Genomic DNA, 24,278 nt, shown 5'->3' with positions numbered 1-24,278 from the left:
TCTAAGTTTCAAAGTTAACCATTTCTAACCATTTCAAAGTTAAAGGCAACTGATATGTAAAATATTTAGATTATTCACAATGTGTCTAAACCCGTTTGTGTAACTAGAATTCCGAAAATACTTAGTTTTTAGGATTTAAAACTTGGTATTCTCCAAAATCATCTACACAAGTTAGTTTTAATTTTTAAAAAAAAATAATTATTTATGTAATTAAAGAGTGTAACAATACATAAGAACTTAGGGATTCAACTAAGACTGCACAGCAACCATATTCTGACTACTCCTAATTTTGGAGTGTTTTACTTTGAACTATAACGCTCTCTTCACTTTTAATGTAATTTCTTAAGTTTTTCAAAAAGGAAACTGAAACCACACAGATGTTCTATCATGTGGAACCATATTTCCCTTCATCGAGTCATTAACAGGTTAGAACCTTTAGATTCATATCATGCTGAACCTTGAGATTCACATATTCAGTTGAGCTAATGTGGTAATAGGAAGTAGTAGTAGGTTACTATCCTCTATGTGGAGAAACATACTTTTCTAGTGGGATTCTCAGATATTTGCTTACAGTAGAGGAATAGTGACCTTCAGGAATCTAGGGTTTAGTTCCAGGTTCTGGATGTGAGACTACTCCCTTAGTAGTCAGAGACCCTTCCCTGTCCTCCAATGTTCCTCATAGTCCCCTACTCATCCTGCCTCTCCTGCCATATCTCCATGTTGCTCTTATTTCTCCCCTGCCACCCCACCAGCTCTTGTCCATATCTCTTTCCCCATAGTTCCTACCCATCTGTCTCCCATGGCTCCTACTGTCCCTCTCGCATCACTCCCAGTATATCTGTTTTTCTCCTACCCATCCACTTCTCACCCCTTCGTATCCATGTAAGGGTGCTTCCTCCTGCTCCCTCCATGCTTGTGGAGGGAAGGTTTATAAGGGGGCATTGAGAGCATAGGAGATAGAAAGTTTCAGCACAATGGTCAAAAACTAGGCAAATACCTGGCATGGAAATTTCAGCCCAAATGACTGAAGTTATAAACAACTGAAAACAGTCTTATAATGGAAGTTTTAGGTAATCTTAAGGCTACCAGTGCTGCCTATCATACTATGTTTATCTTCGTTGTCTCTTGATCACACATATGTTATCCTCCTGTATTCCTGGAGCAAAAGTAAACTTCCACCTAGCTTTTACACCATTGCAGGAAGAAGATAGTCTCAAAAGAACTTTCTGGACAGAAGTCTAAGAAGCCATTTGTGTACTGTACGGTCACCCTCAGCATCTCTCCTTCTGCAGGTGGGTTCTCAGAATTGATTTTAGACTTATAAATATTCAGTTTCTTTTGCTTACAATTGCCAAGTTCCTGGAAAATATATACTTTGGGCTAGATTCTGACTTCTCCCCCCAAGCCCTTTATGTTGCCAGAGTGACAGACAGGGACTTTAGCAGTAGGAAAAGGCTAGAGGGAAATTCCTCCAGGGCAGGAGTATAGTAGGGCTGGCTAGTGTGCATGGACTTATGCTGCCTCCTTCCCTGTTCCCACAGTTCTGCTTTAAAAGCAGGGCCTCACAATTGCTGTAATGCTGGGAACCACTGGAGCAGCCTAGAATACAGGAGGTGTAAAGCTACTTTTGTTTCCCTCCTGTATCCTGAGAAGCTCAGCACAAATAATACCCTTTATCTGTATATACATTTTAACTTGGTTTAGCGGAAGTTCTGGTTTAAAAGGCTTTTTCTTCCCCCACCTGCCTCTGGCATGATGACTCATTTTTATTCAGAATGGGGGAAATTACCTCAGGTTGATAGTCAGGATGTCACAGTGTCTTCCCATTAACTTTAATACTCCCCCCCTCCATACACACACACCCCCAGTGTTTCTCTGGCTTGGATAATGGATGGGTACTTGAAGTCAGTTTTGCGTAAACAAATGACTTGGGAGGTAGCTGTTCCTTGCCTGATTCTGCCATCCTCCTGTTGTAGGTGATGCTAAAGTTGCAACACAGTTACCATTTTTACACACACACACACACACACACACACAACCTTGGTCTGCATATATATCTCATAATAGCCATCAATATGAGACCATTACATGCTTTCATAAAAGGCATTATTCAATATGTTTTTATAGCAATAATGTAGTATGCAATCAGTTGGTTTAACTGCTTATTTTTAGTGTTTAAACCTTTTGTTCTCCCCTTGAACCGTCTGAACCCTGATTATCACACACACCAAGCCAAGTTGCCAGGAACTCTTACTCCCTGTGCTGGCTACCATTGTTATCCAATATGATATTAAAATATAAAAAAGAAAAAGAAAAAAAGTAAAGTGAGAGAGGTGAGGAGAGAAAGTAAACAGAATAATAGTCTTCACAAATATAGCAAAATCCATCCCTCAATTCCCCAAACCTCAGATCTCCCACTTATTGAGTTAGTTTGCCAATCCAATTGTTCCCTGACACAAACAAGATAAGTCAAAATAATTCCATTTGTGAGGCCACTTGCTGTATAGAACAGAAGTAAATTAAATGTTTACACTGAAATAGAACTTTGTCAAAGGACTAATGATGCTTTCTTTAAAAAAAAATTATTCTTGGCTTTGCCTTGACATTTGTTTTCCACAAGTTCATCACTTTTGCCTCTGCATTTATGTAGCAATAGGAAAGAATTATCCTGTGACACCATTCAATTCTGTTGCTATAATTATATATTCAATGATTTTTTATTGCACTTAAATTGATGCTTTTATTCATTGTGATCCAACATAAAGGTCCAGTTTTTTCAGCAAATGACTCCCTAAAGCTTTAAAGCTAAAACTATACAAGCACTCCGCTGAGAATTGTGTCAAATTTTTGCCATATTTGCAAATTAATACCTTACATGTTAAAAACTCCAATATAATAACCATGTCACATCTTCTAGACAAACTGTCTAGAGACAGAAGGATTTCTAACAACTGAAGTTTGGCTGCTTAAATGAAAAAGGTCAGGATCTAGCATTTGCCAAATGTAAACTACACCAAGAAAATGGAGAAAGGTATTAAATGAAGCTGACCTCGTTTACTGCCACATAATACCGCTGCTGCTGGAAACGAGGGGAGTTATCATTCCTGTCCCGCACCACAATCCGCACTTCATGGTAGATAACGGTGCCGACTTTTTTGTTAATACACTGCACTTGAACCACAATGGATTGAATGGACATTGGTGGCTGTAAATGAAAAAACACATCTTTATAATAAACAGAAAACTGAGGCGCAGTTACAGAAGACTCAACTTTTTCACTAAAGTCACTATTGCCTATGTTTATTATAGACAGCTATGTTGTGTATATCATTATATTTACTGTTATTGTACATTTCTGGATTAGAACGTTTCTCAGGGACAGTGTGCTGAACAAAACAATCTAGACCAGTGGTTCTTAACCTTTCCAAACTACTGTACCCCTGAAGCCTGAGTCCCACCCCCACGGGGCTGAGGCATGTAACTTAGTTTCATGGCGCCCCTGTGGCTCCAGGCAATTGCCTTTCTTGCCACCCCCAATACCAGCTCTGCACTTGCGACCCCTCTAAACCCCCAGGTTGAGAAACACTGATCTAGACCTAGCTTTCCAACACTTTAAAAAAAAAAAAGTAGGGTAAAACTAGCACATGCCTCATATATAGCTTCTCTTGTTGCCTGTCAGTTCTACTATTACGTTGCAGCATATTTCAAAGTAAAGATAGTGATTTTTTTTAAAAATCTATTGTCCATGGGCACATTCTGAGAGGACAGCAAAGTGACGTATCTTTGTATGAACATTCAAAATATTGCAAAAGAGACTGATAAAACATATGTCGTTCCATTAGAAATTCTAATCCCATTTTGAGTACCAATGTTTGAACTGAAAGGTCATATAGTTCTTGGAAACAGGATCAAGTGCACCAAGTCACCACCTACAGTTGCCAAGCATTCATAATTTAAAAACAGCTTGCTCACCTGTAAGGGTAGGCACTCCAGAGTCCAGTCCCTTCTACAGCTGTAAGTAGCACTCAGAGAATTTAGCCAGCAATACATTCTAGAGATAATGGATCACTACTGAAGATAAGAATTCCCTGTGGCTAATATAACACACATTGTAATCTTACATTAGAATAGATTACAATCTGCTGTATAGGAAGGTCATAAATATGTCAGCAGCAAGTGTGTTTAGTAGATTAGTGAGAGTTTGGGGACTCAAAAATGCTTATGAACGTGTTTGAAAAAGCCAGGGATTGTGCGTCAGAACTACAGCTGAAGGCAGTCAGTCTAATTTAATTTTCTTTTATTTCCTTGAATAGTTTCATTCAAATAAGTGCAATAATGATCCATTTTACCAAATGCTCCATTAGTTACCAATGTTAACATCTCCAAACAGAAACATTTGTTTTTCTTCTGTATTAAATAAGCACAACTCAACAAGAAAGTATAGGCATACTGGATCTATTTAGCAATATATTTTTATAAGTGATTCAGAGCTCAAGGTACAGCTGATTCTTATATGGCAAGTATACAGGGATGGTCTTTAAATAATGCATAATTTACTTGATAAAATTAAATAGTTACCAAAGCTTTGTTACGTCACGTTTACTCATATATTTGAAAAATATTTTAAAAACTAATTCCACACAATCAGTTTCTGAAACTCTGGCTCCTCTCTCTCTGTGACATGAAAAATACTTAGGAGATAGGCCTTAGGTAAACAAGGGGTTTCTGCAAATCTCATCTTTGAATTCCTACCATTCCCATGTGGCTAGTTCTCCGGATACTCAAGAGACAGCTTTTCTTTGTTCTCTATTATTTTCTGTGACAACAGCTATACTCTGGTGAGGCACTCTAACTAACAGTTCCTAGATAAGTATCTGAAGATTGTCAGTGCAAGACTCTTGACTCTGAAATTTACTGTCCCCATTGGTCTGATTGAGCCAGGGTATATTTTTTATCTTTTATATATTAGATAAGGTCCATATATTTTGCCCAAAGGAGGGGATGACCTTGGGGTATATCTATAGATATAGATTACGGAGTAGTTATGTGGGTATTGATATTTAGAATATATTCCCCCTCTATTTTAAACAAGCATTCACTGTGTTCGGGATGCATCTAGAACCAAAAATTTAACTTTAAACACAAATAAATTTTAATAGACATACTGGATCCAGGACCCCAAAATAATGCTTGTTCATCAGTCTCTGTGTAAGAGCTAAGTATGTGCTCCATTTTCACAACTACCCAAAACTCAATTTGAATGAACTACCATCACTTTCCTGAATTAATATGTTGATATGTTTCTTAAGTTCCTCATGTTTAAGGGATTCTTGGCACCAGACAAAGAGAACGTGAAAAAACAAAACCAGGAATCCATTGTCCACAACCCTAAGCATAAAATAATAAAAAAGGAAGCAACAGAACATGGATCTCACCAAGAAGGATTACACAGATGTACTCTGCTGTATACCAGGGGGAAAAAGTGGGCTGTGAACGGGGATCCCAAGACAATGTTACATATGGTAAATTATTCATTTCTTGCTAAAGCCCCATTAACTTTGAGAAGCTTCTCAGTTTTGCCACAACAAGTCTCAAATCAACATTGCTATTTTTGCACAGGAGCTACTAGCATTAATCAGCTTTTAAAAAGCCAACATTGGTAACAGACGATTACAGGTTAACTGCTATTTTAAGATCTCATATGGTGTATCCTCCCCTGTTCCAGTTCACTCTGAACTTGCTCTACACTGTGCAGGATAGAGAATGAACAGACTCTTAATTACAGTTCATATCACTTTTCAAATGCTGATCTGTAACTGGTTATGATGTCATTTTACTCAAACTCCGAATTTATAAAGAAGAAATTTATTTGCTTTTGAGTATCGAATAATAATGGCTACTTAATAATGGCCAATATCCCCATTGTGTTTCTCTTTCAAGCTTGGATACTCCACAAAGGTTCTGCCTAGTAAAAGAAAGCTTCTCAGGAGATGACCCAGAGTAATCAGGCCATCTTTAATAAATGAAATATCATCCATATTAACCTCATCTAAAGACATTATTACTGCATCAGAAAAGGAAGCAGTTGTGGTACAGGTAATATATGAAAAACTGATGTTCTGAATTTGCAAGACTTATCTGAACGTTACTACAAGAGCATAGTGGAAAAGGTGAGTGTTTGTCACCTTTGTTACACTATCACACACAGTAAAAAGTCACAGATATATTAAACTGTTGTTGCTAGGTTAGTGTTTAGATTTAAATGTGAAGTTCAATCATCAGTTGATTTGGCATTTGGAGATAGACAGTGTCAGTGCATATTGATATAGTGCTAGCCTATACTCTATAGCAGTGTTTCTCAACCTGGGGGTTTAGAGGGGTCACAAGTGCAGAGCTGGTATTGGGGGTGGCAAGAAAGGCAATTGCCTGGAGCCACAGGGGCGCCATGAAACTAAGTTACATGCCTCAGCCCCGTGGGGGTGGGACTCAGGCTTCAGGGGTACAGTAGTTTGGAAAGGTTAAGAACCACTGCTCTATAGTATTGTGAGCAGAAAGTTATCCAGGAAGCTTTTGTCTGTTTTATTTAACCAGAGTTCTAATTCTACTTACTTTAACCCTTCTCAGTAGCTTCAATTTTTGTTTTTGAATGTTTGGACTATTCAGAAAAAGTTCACTGTTCATTCTCACAAATTCAATCAGTTGAATCAAATAAGATTCTGCTCCTCCTCCCTCAAAATAGTAAAACAACAAACAAAACCTTAGAAACAAGCTAAACCCAAGCTTTTTAAAGTTTCATTTGTTTAAAAAAATAAACTACAAACACACCGGCTATTTGTCTGTTATGATCCAAACCCGCATGTACTAGGGCTCCATCAGATCAGAGGTACCCCAAAATGCACTGTGTGCCTGAGAGCTCCTGAGGTTTAAAGAAAATGTAAGATATGGAGTGACTGACAACTGAGAGAGGGTTAGCTCAGTTCCCGCATGCTTGGCTAGAAGGAAAGATCCCTTTTAGCTCACTTAGTGGATGTGCTGTCTATGGACCAGAAACTCATATCTCAGCTGTGGTAATATGCCAGATAAACAGCTATTTCTATAACTTTTGATCTCAGAGTAAGTTTCACCAAATATTCATGTGTGTGTTGGTCAGAGAGAGAGAGGCAAAACAAAGGAGGAAAAAAGAGAACGGCGTTTCCAGGTTCAGGTCAGGTGAAAATCTAGCAACAATTGGTTTCATCTAGATCACAAGAAGAAGTAAGTTGAGATATAAGGGATAAATGGGGGATGGAAAAATTGGAAAGGACCTCAGGAAGATTATACTAACTTACTGCAAGAATAAAGTTGTACCTTTTGAGTATGAGGATACTTCTATTTCCACTGGATACCCAAAGATTCCTATACTAATTTGAGTTTCAAGTTCAAATAAATCCAAAACATTCAAAGTTAAACTCCCTCAAAACTATCAAGTTTGATATGGTTTTGAAATGAAACATTGCCAAAGATCAAATTATTTCTATTCTCATCCAAAGGAATCTGCAAGGAGAACATGAGGAATTTCACTCCACACTAACACTTCTGGATTTGTCCATTAATATTATAATTAATTTACTGTAAAACAAATAATGGATGGAATCCAAATTATAACTGTAGAAAGTATGCTGAAAATATTGCCAATAATATAATGCACAGAAAGCCTAAAATAAATTATATCCATTTTCCATGAAGTGACCTGTTTGTTCTCTTTCTTGAGAAAGTTGTCATGGTGGAGCATTAACATAAATTCATAGCACTGTACACCACTTTCAACTGCAATCAGGCCACCGTTAACCAATATAGAAAAGCAATCAGGTCAGCAGGTTCTCTGTCTAGATTATGCATGGCATATGAAAGATACAGGTATTTACATTACATTTTGAAAGGCATGTTTATCAATCTCTGATGGTCTAAATATAGTCATCTCTACTACACTGACAATAGATCGCTGACACTGAAGCAGTGCTTTTCAGAACACAACTTTTATAATTTTATAAACACAGTTACATTAGCACAGTCTGGAAGCACTAGGGTTATAAATAAAGAACGGTCTAAATCTTAATATAGTGCTGACAGCTATGCTAATTAAAAAGACCTCTTTCTCAGTTTTCAATATCCATATGAACAGAGATCTTCAGCTGGTATAAATTGGCACAGTAACTTTGATTTCAATTAAGCTGTCCCAATGCACACCAGCTGAGGCACTGACTCAAAAAAAGTAAAATAACCAAAAGGAAGGGAGAAGAGACTGAAAACAATTAGATTTTTAAAATAAATCTGGTTTTCTAAAGCCAAGTAATTGCATTAGATGGCAAAGTTCAAATAAATAAGTCTATATTGAACAAAGTGTTCTTGAAGGGACACAGTGGAGAAAAATAATAGTGGTTGATTTGGATCTATAAAAGCCTATGGGGTTATTTAAGAGACTATGTCCACTTTAATTTAATGTTTCTGAGCTTTTCTAAGTATCCAAATTCAGCCACTTTCTGGGGTAGGTAATTATTTTTCAATTAAACAGTAACAAAAAATAAAACTTAGGTGTGCTCCTGAGTTTGTCTTCTTCCTACAGTTTCTCCCTGGCCCTAGTTAGAGCTAATAGACCTCAATTACTGTGGATAGTCAGGCGAAATAGTTTTGTATGTCTATGCCATGTCCTGTGATGTCAGGTTCTATTATAGTCCCTCTCCTTGTGTTCTGTTCTAAAACGGAGCTCAGATAAAGCACAGGAGATGCTCTAAGGCCTATCTACTTATGCCTTTGTCCTAGGAGTTTGAGTTTCTTTGTTGGGAAATTGGTAGAGTACACTGTGTCCATTCTGCTGTGCTTTTCTTTATGTGGTGTTGCTAATTATGTACAGATACTTAAAGAAGGTGATGGGTACACTTTGTGATTGAAAAAAATTACAAAATAAGGAAAATGAATTCAATTAGGCAAATTTATACGTGTAAATTTAAACAGGGATAATTTAAATAAAACTAATTGCATTTCATTATTATTCTTTGTCCAATTAATGCATTTATTTCACTACGCACAATGAAAATAAACTGGTCCCTTGGGACCTAATCCATAACCCACTACAGTCAATCGAAAGATTCCCATTGACTTTAACAGGTTTCAGATCAAACCCTTTCATTTCTGTCAGTTTTAAGTTGATTTTACCTTCAGGTTCTTTGTATTAACATACTGCTGCAATGACTGGTGAGCAAACATGGGGGAGGGGGTACTGCTTTATTTTTAGAAGTGTTTCTACTGAACTAACTAAACATCAAATGAAGACATTTCTGTTGGCCTTATATTTTGCAAAGGTTTAAGATGTGTGAGAACTATAAAGTATAATCCGTTGTTTTGAGTAAGAACACAACACATCAGATGCTTATTTGAATCTTCTGTGTTCCTATTAGGACTACATAATTGGGCTCAAAGTCTCACAAGACTATATTCTCAGAAAATGTTTTTTATTCCTTGCTTTTGGCAGGACTGGAAGTGCTCCAGGAGAGGACTCTCATGAGATAGGTATTTCAGCACTTCTGCTTCTATCCAGAATCAGGACATAAAGTTGCATGAAAAAGAAAATAAAAGTGTGGGGGAAGAAAAGAAAAATCCATCTCAATTTTTTTTTCAAGTTGAGTTTAGGTCAGTTATTACTTTATTTTCACCAGCTCACACATTTTTACTTAACTACAGTCTCAACTTGAATGTTGGACAAACTTTTAGGCATGTACCTTGACAGACATCTGTAGCAGAGGACAAGTTAACATCAGGAACAAAGTTAACTTGTCTAGGTTTCCTTTCTATATCTTCTAGAAAGAGAACTAGATGCATTTTTCATCTCCTTGCAATTAATAATATGTTTGTGATAAATCTTGAACATAAACATTAATACAAACAAAAACATTAATAAGGGGGTATGCAATAATACATGGCACTCTAACGGCTTAATTGTTACTGAATGTATATTGCTACGTAGGTATGACTTGTAAATGTGAACTTCCCATGCTATTGAATGTATTGATTAGGTCATGAAATACCATTAATTTAAAATAGATGCAGAGATAACCCTTTTGTGTCTATAAAACTGCTAGTCACTTAACCTATTTTTTTCTAATCACCCTTAGTGAACTTTCCATTTTTATCTATCAAAATGCGTGTTTTCTTGGTCCCAGAGTAAATTTAGATTTAGAAAAAAAGTCTGGGAAATAAACAAACTAACATCTCTGTCCAGAAGTCGGCCGGTGCTGTTTAGGTACAGCCTCTGACTGATCGGATCCAGAATCACCCAGTAATCTATGTTGTCCTTCAACGATAGTTCAATAGTAGGATCAGTCCCTCCTGCTGTCCCTTTAATCAGCATACTGTCCACTAGGATAGTGCCTGCAAGAAAAATAAATAAATAAAAGAAAATATACACTTTTCAGCAAATTTCAATGCATTCGAATAATTCACTTTCATTCTAATGCTTTTTAAAAAATATTGTGGGGTTTATTAGTATTAAAAAAAATTGAGGAACATTCCACCTCAGAAGGCCTATTTTGGCTAATTACAGTATAAACTATTCCAGGGATCTCTGGAGGAAACACTTTTAAAAAAACACTGCAAGTTTTACCTTGGTGATTAGATCTACCATCTAAATTTTTATTTTCTGTTAACATCATGATCCCCTCCACCCCAGAAGAGTCATCTATCATCCAACATTATCATGAACAAAGGAAAATACTGTTACAGAGACTGATATGTCAATTCAGTGCCTAAGGCTTCTGATATAAAGAGTGCATCAGAAATAGAAGAAGAAAAAGAAATAAAAGGTAGCAGTAGTATCAGAAGGTATGTCTATAATGCAATGTAACCCCAAGGTTAGTAGAACTTGAGTTAGCAGACTTTAGGTTTGTTAACCTAGGACTTGAGCATCTACATTCATTTGTAACCCCAGGCTAGGAACTGATGAACCTTGGGTCCCACCCTGGGGCTCGAGCAACTATACTGCATTAAGCAGGCCTAGTCCAACCACCGATACCCCAGACTTTCTAGTTCCATTGTCACCCTTTTTGCACAGTGTAATGTGTGAAAACTTGACTGTTCACCAAATTTGACTGTCCAGAAGACAAAGGAAGTTGACTCATGGGATTGGGGGATACTTTTGGCAGACTCCCAGAGCATAAGTGCGCGCGCGCGCGGGGGGGGGGGGGGGGGGGGGCGCGGCGGCTGCATCTACAATGCAAAGGAAAAAACTTTGAACCCTGGGCATCAGCTTGCCTTATGGGCTCTCCATACCTTTGGGGTCCTAGGACTCTCGATCTGTGCCCTGGGTTAGTACAGTGTGTGTGTAGATGAAAGGGGTGGTGGGGTTATCCTTGATCCTGAGTTCCAACCTCACACTTACACTGTAGTTAAGACATACCCACAATGTCCATGGGAAGATTTCATTTTTTGTGTAGATCCGTAAGTGAAAAACAAATTATAGCATAACAAAAAAACCCTAGACCCTACAAAATAAAAGCACTGCACTTTTTTTTCTATTATGCGGTATTTGTGGGGCAGTCAATTAGTATCATACATTTGTCTAATACAGATTATAGGTTTTCATTCTTCTCCTCCTCCCCTGTCTTCCTCTTTTGCTTAAATTATTGCCTAATAGTTCTACTTAGTTAGCAGTGAGTGTGCATTACTTAATTAAAAGACTTCAGGTGATGGAGAATTTAATCTACTTGATGAAGAGTTACCCAACCTTGGCATTCAGCAAAGAAGATGATAATGATGACGAGAATTCTTAAATATTTGCATCTTATATCCAGTTTGAAACTACTGGATCTTGTTATACATTTGTCTGCTAGATGAAAGAGCCCTTTAAAAACAGATAATTTGATTTATTTTTTAAGGCATCCCAGCATTGCCCATTATTGGAAACAGGATGCTGAACTGTTTAATCTTTGGTTTTATTCAATTATGGCAATTTCTATGTTTCATTTTGCTTTGTACATAAGTCCATGAAAAAGGCATCAGAGATTCCTTGCTAAATTAAAAATATTTGAAAATAAGCCTTTTAATATCCATCGTTATAGTATTATTTTTGTATTTCATTAAGATTCTAACAATCAATTTTTGTTCCTTAAAATAATTGATCATTTTAGGAGCACGCAGCCTGTTTTTGTCCTTAGGTTAAAATGCCAAGTAAATAACCTACTGACAATACATCTGAAGGCACAGATAAGATTTTGATACAACATGAAATGACTGTTTCTCTGTTTTATCACTATAAGTGGAAGTAAAGAGGCAGATATATTTCCAAATACCCAGAATACATTAGTTTGCAAGTTGCTTACTTGATTAGTCTAAGTTTTTGCGTGTGCGTACACGCACAAATCAAAGAAACAGAACCAAAAAACACATTGCGATGCTCAAACTTAAAATCAGTCTACTATTTTCATAAATCAGAATAGTACACTGATTTCTATGGAACTTACCCTCTCTGTCCTGTGGATGGAATGTGAAGATGGTAAAACGAATTTTAAACCATTCAATTAAAAATATAGTGCGAGAAAGCTGTAATTAGATTTGTGTGTGGGATTTTAGTGAGATGAAATGATGTTGTGTGGGATTTTAGTTTGGCAATGAATACTGTTCTGTACCCGAAAAGTGTCTTCAGTATGGGATTTCTGAGAGGGAGAGTTGGAACGTCAGGGAGAACAGACAATAGCAGTCCTGAACAGACAACTGCAGACAACAAGACCTGTGCTTGCAAGTCATGAAGGCTCAATAAGGCTAAGTGCCAAACAATGGAGCAACCAACAGAGAGATCAGATGGCCTTTTTTACCCAACAGCCTGGATGGCTGACCGCAAAAGAAGCAGTCTGAGGCAAGAGGAAGACTTGTTACCCGCACCCTGGAAACAAAAGCCATTAAAATATAAGGTAAATGGTGTCATGCATGAAGAGGGAGGTGGGGCTTTAAGAAAAGAGAGTTTGTCTGGGGAAAATATTCTCTGGATCTCAAGAGCTCCTAAACTTGCTACAGTTATGTAAATTGGATGCATTCTGATCCTGTAACTCAAGAGGGAAGCCAATTAACTTAGATTGTAGTGAAGCATGAGATTAGATGAGTCTAATATGCATTCAGGATGTTTGTTGTTTTAAAATCATTTCCTCTCATAAACCTACTTGCTGATAAACCTACTTATTTTAAGAAGGCTGTTCATCAATGTATTTAACTGGTCACGTGTTCCAAAAGGAAGAAAAACAGGTGTCAAGTCAGACCTGCACAATAAGTGGTTGGCATGGCAAAGATGGAATACTGGACCCTGATCCCAGTCTAAAAGTGGGAGAACCATATAGTCCCATTCCAAGACTGGTAAGGGCACAAGGCCTAACACCAGAGGGGGTCATGCAGAGAGAACAGAAAGGAAACGGGTGCAATCAGTCCTGTAACCATGACAGGGCATGTGCTGGAAATGGTATTAGCGTGGTTCAGTGTTATGATAGTCAGTCAGTCAGTCAGATAGTTATGATAGGCTACTGCTTGTAGAATGGTATTGTGTCAGATGTGAATGTTGACTTAATTTATTATTTCCTTAATGTTTATGTTTAACCACCATAATGTTAGCTCAACAGTTTTTGGGGTGTTTTTTTTTTGGGGGGTAGGCATATAGAAATGAAATATAGGCAAAAATATACTTCCACATGGCATTATTGCAGAATTGTTATGAGTGAATTTAAGCATAAGAAATTTTTGTTGGGCCTAACGCAAAGCCAAATGAAGTCAAAGAAGCTTTATTTATGAACTGTTGTTTTACAATTAGTTATATGAAATCCTTAAGGATTCCTGCATCTTTGGTGGGATTTTCTGAGGATAGCAATTCTGCCATTGATTCAGTAGAAGTCAACTGAAACTCAGTTATTTCAGCTGACTTTCCTTTTCACTTTTTGAGGATTCTCTTGAACCCTAATCTATCGGATAAACTTTAATGAGAAAAGCTATAAATGAAGCAAACTGAGGGGAAAAGGTTTGGTACAAATTTCTAGAAACCAAAATACACCAAGTTTTGTGAAGCTTTGTTTGGGATATACTCTGTGTCATTTTCTTTCTGTCATTTCATTTTTCACTGCTGATTTTCTAATACACTGATATATTCCATCATACCATTACTGTTGGATTGAAATCACATACATAATAGGGTCTTTATAAGTTGTTTCTTCATGCATGCACAAAGTTATGACTATTTGTGGGGTTATATAGCCTTCACATTTCTTTTTCAGGGATCTGTATGTTATTCTTTTTTGGGGATCTGCATGTTGGGGCAAGATCATGGCTTGAGTACTGGCTAGGATCATGTAAATAAAATGTAAGCACCTCTCAGGTGTTTAACACTTCATAGCAACACTATAAAGGAGTTTGTAGCAGAAAATAAGGAAAAATATATAATTGGAACTCCAAGGGGAATTTGAATGAATCTGTATGGACTGAATGTATGAGTGTATCTAATAGAGCATTTATTATTTTGAGCAATCAAGAACATTCCGTTTCTTTTATGCATTTATGTTACAGTGAGTCAAAGCCGAATAAAGTCAACAGAAATCTTCTACATCGTGTTCTTAATTCCTGTGAAGTCCAATGTTTAAAATACAGTCCTTTCTACATAAGACAGAGTCTGAATTTTACTGGAAAAAACCCATTATGAGACACTTAATTTCACAAAGAGGCTTAATAATCCTTCTCAATTATCATGACTACTAGATAAAGTTACTCTGTCTCAACATACCAGGAGCTTACAACATCACCAAGTTGGAACCCAATCACCTAGATTACACATTAGCAATAACCACTAATTTTGGCAAGCAAACTGAAACCTTACAAGATAATTCAGGAAAGCCCAGGTTCCTCTCTATTCAGGTTACTCCAGTCAGATGTTAGCAGAATAAATCCTCCCACCTATTTGGAAGCTTAAGCATGATATGGATGCCACATGGCAGGATCTGATTTATGTAGGGTGGAAGAACAGCCTCAGAGAAACTTAAAGACAAAGAGGTATTTAAATGTTAATTAAAATAAAAAGATCATTGTCCTGGACAAACTGGATTTCATAAAATGAAGAAAAAACATACTTCATCAAAGGTCATATTCCTTATCTGAAAGAATTTACTTCTTTATTATGATACCCAATTACAAGATCACAGCTGATGGATCTACTGGCTTTTGGAGAGTTTATTCAACATATAGCTACATAAATATTTCTTTTATTTCCTTATTACCAGTGGCGAACCTATTATAGCAGTAGGTATCATATCAGACCTTTCTGACTTCTGAACACAGGAGACCAAAATAATAATTTCTAGGGCTGTGAATTTTAGTGGTTTTTTTTTTTTTTTTTTTTTTGGACTAGTCGGAATGGGGGTTGTCCTGACATAGAAAATGCATTAAAATTTATTTTCCACTGAGCATAAATACTGTACAATGGGCACTTACAAATCCAGTGAAAAAAGTGGTTCTATAGTCAGACCCATCCTTGGTGTTGAAGAGCTCGGCCAGGCATACAAGTGAGATACATGAGTTCTGCAATTTCTGCTCTACAGAAGATAGCTGGCCATTTGTGCTGAATGGAGACTTGTTTACTAAACCTCAGTACAGACTTCTGGATTATCTCTGTAGGTGAATGTTATGATGCCATCTTTTTAATGGAGTCAGTGCCTTATAAAATGGGAGGAATCATTATCATTTATGTTAAGACCTGAATCCTATAATTGCATGTATTACATCAAAATCTGCAGCAACTTCTATTACTACAGTTAAAAAGCATTCATGACAGCTTTGTAAAATATGATGTTTTTAAAAAAGCCAGCTAAAATTCACAGAGCTATCATCCAAAAGGTAGAAAGTAAAGTAACCAGCAAAGTCTCACCCTTCTAGGGTACTTGTCAGCTATTGTAAACATGCACAACTCTTTGCTTTGGCTTATGGCAGAAGAGTATTTAGCATAATATATTTATTCAAATTACAATAGGACTGAACATATATGCTTCATTTGTGTCTCATAAGCATCTTAGAAACCCATATTTAAAAAATATGAATATAGTGGGCCAAATTCTGCTCTCCAAATGGTAGGAGAAAGTGAATATTTTCTCAGACATAGAATCATAGAGTTGGAAGGGACCTCAGGAGGTCATCTAGTCCAACCCCCTGCTCAAAGCAGGACTAACCTCAGCATGCAGGAAGAGAGACAAGATGCAAGAGATGTGGTTTAATTAGGCTCCAAATTTATTAAATTAAGTCACATGGGAAATACCCAGCACTAACTGGTACAGTGCAGGTCATGATTCCATCCTTAATTTTTTCCACCTGGTGGAGGGCTGCGGTCAGCTCCCCACCCCTGGTTTTTAGCCTATTGCTGAGACCCCACTGCCCTCCCCTTAGATGGCTAAATGGCTGGGGAAAGGGAGTTGTGTCCTCACTGTACCCAAAATTAGAAGCACCAACCCTGTTCTCTAGATGCCTTTAAGAGATACCTTTTCCCAAGTCCACTTCCAGATCCAGTTTATGAGTCCCTGCATAGAATCCTTGCCACTGCCAAACTGTGACAAATTGAACCTTACATCCTTACCTACTCTACTGGGTCCCTGAACTGCTGTGGGGAACATCTAAACTGCCCCGGCCAATCTGGCAGCAAGGGAAAAATTCCTTATTAGTCCTAAAAGAGGCAGCAAGCACAATGCTCACAGCAGATCAACCTCCCCTACCCAGTCCTATGCTAATCCCAGTTTGGGAGTTGCTAATCCAAGTACCAGAGGGGCTCAGTCCGGAAGGATAACATTTATGTACTCTCCCCTGGGTGTGCAGGAGTCAATGTCTTACCTGATTCCCACTGGTCCACCAGCCCATTCAAATAATGAGGTCCTCTCTCCCCACTATGTAGGGAGACCCTGGGGAAACCAGCAATGGGTGAACCTCTAAAGGTTTTCATTTCAGATAAGTTTGCAAATTCCCACATGGTTTTTTAGAGCTCTTCAGTTTGTAAACGTATACTGCAACTCTCTAGGTAAAGGATCTCTGATATTTCCTTGTCCATGAAGGAAGGGACACAAGAAATTAGAGTTCTTGAGTAAAACTTCAGGGATTCCATATTAAACAAACATGATGTTTCCTACTCTGGAAAACAGATACTTAATTACTTGGTCAACAACATGTAGTCCGGGACAGTTATCCGTGCTAGTATCTGGAATGGTTGAATTTAGGAATGAACTGGGAATTCTAGGCATCTAACCTGCACATACATATCATGGGACTGATATGGCATAACACTTATTCTCTAATGAGTAAGGAAAAAAGAGAAATGCCCAATGGATAAATATGAGACATAGGCAGATAAATACTCTTGCCTTTTCATCCAGAAAAAGAAAGCCACATCATTGGTTAGAGTCATTCACCTGATGAAAGGATGCTCAAAGATTCTGTTAGCAGTCAATAAATTGAATTAGCTTTTTTCACATTAAGTATACCAGGGAAAGGAATACTAGAGGGAATGGGAAGCCTGGAGAGGCAGTAACCTCCATTCCAATTCAAGAGGATGCAGGCCTTTATAGTTAGGTCCCAACTGGCACAATGGGGTGAGGAACTGAAAGCGGCTTCTATTTACTCTCTTATTTGGTAATTGCTCCTAACCACTATGGTCTGCTGGCAGTGAAGAGGGGCAACTCTAATGGAGCAGTGCTCTTTCAGATCTGAATAAGAAATTTGTCTGCTATTAGCAGAATGGAAGACATGCTCCCCTGTGCTCTACCTAACTTTATCTGCTACTGACTATTATAGAGAGGAGGTAAAAAAATACAGAGGAAGCTCTCTTTGAATGGCATTCTGCCATCTGTAGAAGTATTTCCGGTAATCCATTTGTTCAGAAAATTAGCATTAGCTACGGAACATGAGCTGCACCTTGCATGAGTCCAACTCCTTCCGTTGCACACTTCATCATTCAATGAGCTCTGAGTAGTATTTATACAACAAGTAGTGCTTCTCTTTTCTGTTAAAAAATGAGCAAATACACATATAATCTGCCTTAAGTTTATTCTGAGTTTCATTGATCACAAAACGATTTGAAAATAGAGATTTTTCTTTTAAAAAGTAGCAGTAGCAGTAAGTAGATTAAATGAACTGTTAGTTGCTTACTTTGCTTAGTTGCTTACATTCAGTATAGTTTTCACAGCTACATCTGGATCATAGACCCTACGTCTTCACATTTGAAGATGTATTTCAGTAATGCAAGATGAATTGAATAGAAATAAGCTGAAAGTCAATGGAAAATGACAAACCTATTTACAGAAATATATTGTGAACTTTGTTGTACCTTTACTTAAACCCAAGTTAACAGATATTAATGTAATAAGAAAGAAAAGATGGCACTATAAGGGCGTATATTGAACTACACACAGTTCATATTCTCCACCCAAGAATTAAGAGTACAGTATTTTGAGATACTTGCCAAGTACACCTCTGAATGTGGAGATGGCAACACAAAAGGGACATATAATAATATCTAGTCCCAAACTGAGCCACCTAGAATGTTATCCCTTCATTACATTTTGCACCTCTTTAAAGTTAATATATTCAGCAGCCTTTACTTCTTACTGAACAAAAAGCAAAGGTGGAGAGGTGTCCAGAAGAAACAGACAACCTCAAGCCCCCACAGAAAGGGATGGGACTAAGTTAAATGAAAAAAAGATGCACGCATATTTACAAATCAAAATTGAGGGGGGGTCTTGTTTTGACCTTGGGTTGTTGCTGATATACATCCAAGGTGAAGAGTGAGATTTTGTCCATTGTACTTGGAGTGGTGAGAGTCCCTTCTGTTTCAGATGTTTAACTGGTTTTGTTTAATGATGTCTTTGTCACCTTGAGATTAGACATCTGTCATGTGCTCTACTTGGAGCTACACATGGGCACCATTCAGAAGTCTAGCACTGAGATTCTGTGGTACATTTCCAGATGTAAAACACAGAAATGCACAGCCTCCATGGGATGCTACACTACCTCAGACATAAAAAATAATAACATCCATAAACCAGTCGGAGAACACTTCAATCTCCCACGGCACTCTGTCCCTGACCTGAAAGTTGCTATACTTCTCCAAAAAAACTTCAAAAAGAGACTTGAAAGAGAAACTGCTGAGTTAGAAATTATCTGCAAACTTGGCACATTCAAACTGGGTTTAAACAGGATTTGGAATGGTTATCTCATTACAAGAAGTAATTTGCTCTGATCACCAGTTCTCACCTCCTACTCAATGGTTGTCATTAGGCCTCAAGTACCCGGCTTTTATCCACCTACCCCATTGTTATCTATGTCCTTGGATATGTATATGTTGCCTCCTATATATGTTACCTATTTTTGCTGTATCATTTCTACCAACTGCATCTGAGGAAGTGAGCTGAAGCTCCTGAAGCTTATGCCTGCTGAAATTAAATTTGCTAGTCTTTAAAGTGCTACAGAATTCTCATTGTTTTTGCTGTATACAGACTAACATGCCTACCCCTCTGGAACTCTTCTACACTACCTCTGTGGGTCATCCAAAGTCAGAGCAATATTAATTTTCCTGCAGGGCCTATCTATATTGAAGAACAAATTTTCAAGCAGGAAGAGCAGTGTCTGGTGTAGCCTTAAGCTGGGAAAGTCCCTGCCAGAGAGGGTTCAGTGGTGCCTCCCTCCATGGAAAGTGACAGAAGCTGTCAAACTCTCACTCAATTATTATATTTTTCCCAAATCTCAACAGAACGCTTATAGTCATATCCCAGGATTAACTGCAAATGTCATAACTCTCATGCAATAGATGACATTTCTCTAGAGTATTCTAATGGACTGTGCTGTGTTATGAAGTTAGGGTTTTTGTGTGTGTGTTTTTTATTTATTTTTTTTAAAGATAGATTACTTACAGTAGTAGGAATAGCGTAATTGAATGTACCAGCATTGCTAAATTTAGAGAAGGTGCACCTCTCCTCATGGTACCTGTCCCACAGCCAACCTTGCTGTTTCTTGTACTTTCCTCTCTTGGACAGATTTAGTGGTCACCCAGCATAGGTCTGGGGCAGGAAAGGAAGAAAGAAGAAGGATCCCCTTATTTCAGACCCCTCCATCATTTCATCTCCTCACCTATCTGTAGCTAGCTCATGACACTTCCTTTTTCGTCATTAGCCTCCTAGTTTACTATCAGTTACAGCCCTTTTCCATCACTAACCTCCCACTCTCTCTAACTTTTGTTCCTTTCAACATCCATCCCCAGACCCACTCAGGAGTAAAGTCAGGAAGCTTGGTTCATTGAAGACTTGCGGTCGGTGTATGGACTGTAAAATAAAAACAAACTTCTACAGTATTTAAAAATATTTTAGCAAGATAGAATGATAGAAATGACCAAACTGGATCAGACCCTGGCCCACCTTGCCCAGCATTCTGTCTCTAACTTTGGCCTGTATTATGTTCACAGCATACACACAAAGAAGTTAGCTAAAAAAAGCAAAGATATTCTTGCTGGAAGGCTGCAATGTAAAAAGACTTTATTTCTTAGAATTCAGAACTATAACGCACGAAAACCCAAGAACTGAGAGAGAAAAAACAGGCTTGCTTCCTAAGAGAGAGAGGCACAACTCCACCAGTTTGCTTTAAGATGGCTCCTTCCAGACTGACTCCCTTCTGATGATCACACTCTTTCCTATCCTGCAAGTAGGGCCAGGAAACCTCTTACAAGTTAAAGTGACAGCCTACAATTCCAACAGAATTTTTAAATACATGACAGCCTATAACAGATACTTAAAAGAAAAGTATAAGAAACTTACAGTAGACAGACGTGGAATAATCTGCCAATCTATGAAAGTTTCATCCGAACCCTTAATAGTCAGGGATTGTCCAAACCGAAGCCTGACTTTTTTCCCCTTCCAAAAATAATTTTGTATTAATAATTATAACCCTGGATATTGTTATCCATATGAACATCCAATCATTCTTTGACACTTATTAAATTCTTGGCCTCAATGGAACCCTGTGGCGATGAGTACTGCAGTCTAATTACATATTCAGTGAAAAAGCATTTCCTTTTATCCATTCTAAATTTGCTATCTTTCAATTTCATGATATGTCCATGTGTTTTGAGACAGGGAGAACAGAAGCTCTTGCCTTCTCTATGTTAGCTTTTATCAAATCCTCCGTAGTTGTCTCCTTTCTAAGGAGAAGTCCCAATCTTTTCAATCTCTGAGATTTTTCCCATGCTTTTAATCATTTGACATTTTTTTTCAGAATCCCTTCTCATTCTTCAATATCTTTAATAAGATGGAATGACCAGCGCTGTATACAGCATTCTAGATGAGGATTGAGAGTGATTTATATAAAGACATAGTATTTTAAGGATTATTTCCCACACCATTCCTTAGGAAACATCTTGTTCGCTTTTTACTGCAGTGCACACTGAGTACAGATCTTCACTAAGATGTCTGCAATGATGCTCAAGTTCTTTTTCCTAAACTGATGCAGTCAAAGCTCTCTACCGTGTATTTGGAAACATTGAACTTCATCTGCCATCACCCATTCACTTAGCATGGTTAAGTCCCTCTGAAGTTCCTTTCTGGATTCACCATTAGCCCCAATAGATAAAAAACAAATATTTCAAACTTCACATTTAAACAGTATTTATCTAGAGTACATCCTTTTAAATAAAGTAAATGATAAGTGTTTTTCCCCCCCATGTTTCTGACCACTTGTTAAAACAGATCTTATATCAGCCATCTCCATTTAAAAAATCCTGAGTCCAAATTCCACCTCTTTCCATATGGTAGCTATTGCATTCGATTAATAGCATTTGAAAAATAAATATATATATTAGGATGCCTGTAAAGAGACAGCAAACAATAAATTAACTCTAATGCTAAGGGTCTTATTGCTTAGATAATTCACTTAATTATGTCTTTGTAATGTTTATTTCTTCTCTCTGGGTGTAACACTGCACTGTTACTACTGAATCTCTTCCTATTTCCTTCAGTCCTGCTCTGCTCTAATTTTTCCAGGTCACTGATGTTTTATTCTGCTGTCTTGTGTAGTTGGGACTGTCTGTAAATTTGACTACAAAATAAACTTGACAAATTCATAAAGTAGCCATGTTCAGTGCGAAACGTCATGGAATTTTTTGTTTAGTTGATCAGTAAAATCTCTGGAAACCATACAGGCGTCCTAGACTGGTCTTACAATTAGCAAAAACTAGAGCTGCTGCACCACTGTGAAAGCAACAGCAGCATGGATTACCTGAAATTACTCTGCAAGCAGAGCAATAGTTGATGGATCACAGTGTGAGAATTATTCCCGTAAAGAAATGAAAAATAACTACGACAAGCATGCTGTGGAGAGATAAGGCCTGGTGCCTCTCACCTCACAAAATGTGACTCTTATTTACTGTTGTCTTTAACACCCAGGAATGCCTTCAGGAGACATCCTTCTCAGTGACTTCCCAGTTCCCCAGTGGTAATGGGGGGGCAGGCGATGAGGAAGTGAGAGAGCTGAGATAGCTTAGATATGAGAGGAATGGTGGTAACAGTTTTCCCTTTTGGCACTTTTGAGACACACAGATCCTGAAACTACAAGTGAATGGGGAATGAGGATTCCACTGGCTCCTGTTCCCTCTGGCAACACTGGTCTATAGCAAAATACAAGGCATCAGGAGACGGTATGTGAGTTAGGAGTACTGGCAGGGGATATTGGACAAAATAAATAGCATGTAAGAAACCTGGGAACCTGTGATTTTCCTTTACCCAGCAAATCACTGTGACAAATCTCCTATTGGTTTATATTTTGAAGACTCTCCTGGCAAGAAAAATGCACTTACCTTTTTTTGTTTGTTTGTTTGCTTAGATCCCCAACAGTCATTTTGTATATTTGCATAGTCTATCAAGCTCAAAAGATGATTTTGATCTTCTTCTGCCACCAGGTCAATAATATCCCAAATATATGTATGGTATTCTATTTAAAAATGGTCCCTTTTACTAGATTTCACCAAGACCTTCACAATGCATGCAATTATGAGTCTTTAAAACAATCCATTTTTTACATAAATGGCAAAAAATCATCAGAGATAGAGCACTTCAGAAAATTTCCAGCTGAACATTGTTCAGTGAAAGATGCCAATTTGTGAAAACTGAAACATGGGAACATGTCCATTTTGGACAAATTCTGATGGAAACCAGGTGGGTTTCCAACAGAACCCTGCCTTCTAGGTTTCCTGCCCACTTATCTGCCTGCCTCCTTAGCAGCCTGCCTTCCACACTTCCAGGCCTCCATGCTTGTGGCACCTCGCCAGCTGGGGCTCAGTGAGTCCCCAGCTCCAGGGCAGCCCCACAGGCAGACTGCCCCAAAGCTGCGGCTCCCAGGGTCGCTCACCAAGCAAACTGTCCTGCAACCAGGGCTCTCAGGCTCTTAAGGGTCCTCAGTAGCCTGGAACCTCTGGAAGCCCAAGATCCCTAAGCTTTAGTAATGACAACTGACACCATGTTATGGTTTCTTCATTTCAGAAAGCAAGATTATTGGACACTTATTGTAATTGTGCCTTTTCAAATTTCCTTACTTAAAAAAATTCTTCTGACAAATCCCATGTGTATTCTACTTCACTTTGAAGGGCAGCCTCTAGTCAAATTTTAATTTTCACTTAAAATAAAATTTAAAATTCATTTAAAATTTAAAATATGCTCCTCTTCGAGTTTTCTGTAAGAGAGAAATAAGTGTGATGGTTGATGTAAGTCTGGAAGTGCAAGAGAAATATTGAAATAGTGAGTTTTACAAACCCTATGGGGTATTTCCACAGTAAATCTCAGTGTAACGAAGTATAAGTGTAATTTGGTGCAACTGACACTTTCTTCTACCTATCTACATTTATCCATGTTACCATCTTCATGAATGCCCCCACTTCTCCATAGCTTAAGAAGCAGGGGGAGACTTTGTCTGGGCTAGAAAATCCTTGGCTTCTTTATGGTTTATATCCCCAACTTCCCCTTCCATCCTCATCAGCACTCAACTGCCTTGCAGACTTGAGGAATGGGGCTCCCTGGCTGATTGCTTGGAGACAAGGGTACAGCATAAGGTTATTGGCTTCAGCACACACAAATGGAAATTAATAAACCCTTCACCAAGCTCCTGTCCTTGGATTAGAGTAGAAGCAAGTTTTTGGACCTTGCCATGGGCATCATACCAGGTGCATTTTCCCTTACTTTATTAGTGTGGGGCTCTTTTTGCCCACCTCCCTA

General features: G+C 38.0%; 1 protein-coding gene across 1 annotated transcript in view; it reads right to left on the bottom strand.

Moving 5' to 3' along the window:
* PCDH15 (protocadherin related 15) overlaps positions 1-24,278 on the bottom strand; it is a 714,631-nt gene that overhangs the window by 447,233 nt on the left and 243,120 nt on the right. The window contains exons 5-6 of the mRNA XM_067552760.1: positions 10,244-10,404; positions 3,050-3,205 (exon numbers count right to left, since the gene is read on the bottom strand). Of these exons, the coding sequence (XP_067408861.1) occupies positions 3,050-3,205; positions 10,244-10,404 (317 nt within the window). The remainder of the gene's footprint in view (positions 1-3,049; positions 3,206-10,243; positions 10,405-24,278) is intronic.

This window comes from Emydura macquarii, unplaced genomic scaffold, assembly GCF_026122565.2.
Source record: "Emydura macquarii macquarii isolate MOO-44397 ecotype Brisbane River unplaced genomic scaffold, CSIRO-AGI_Emac_v2 contig_1390, whole genome shotgun sequence".
NCBI lineage: Eukaryota > Metazoa > Chordata > Testudines > Chelidae > Emydura > Emydura macquarii.
This window is presented reverse-complemented; position numbering and strand designations above follow the sequence as displayed.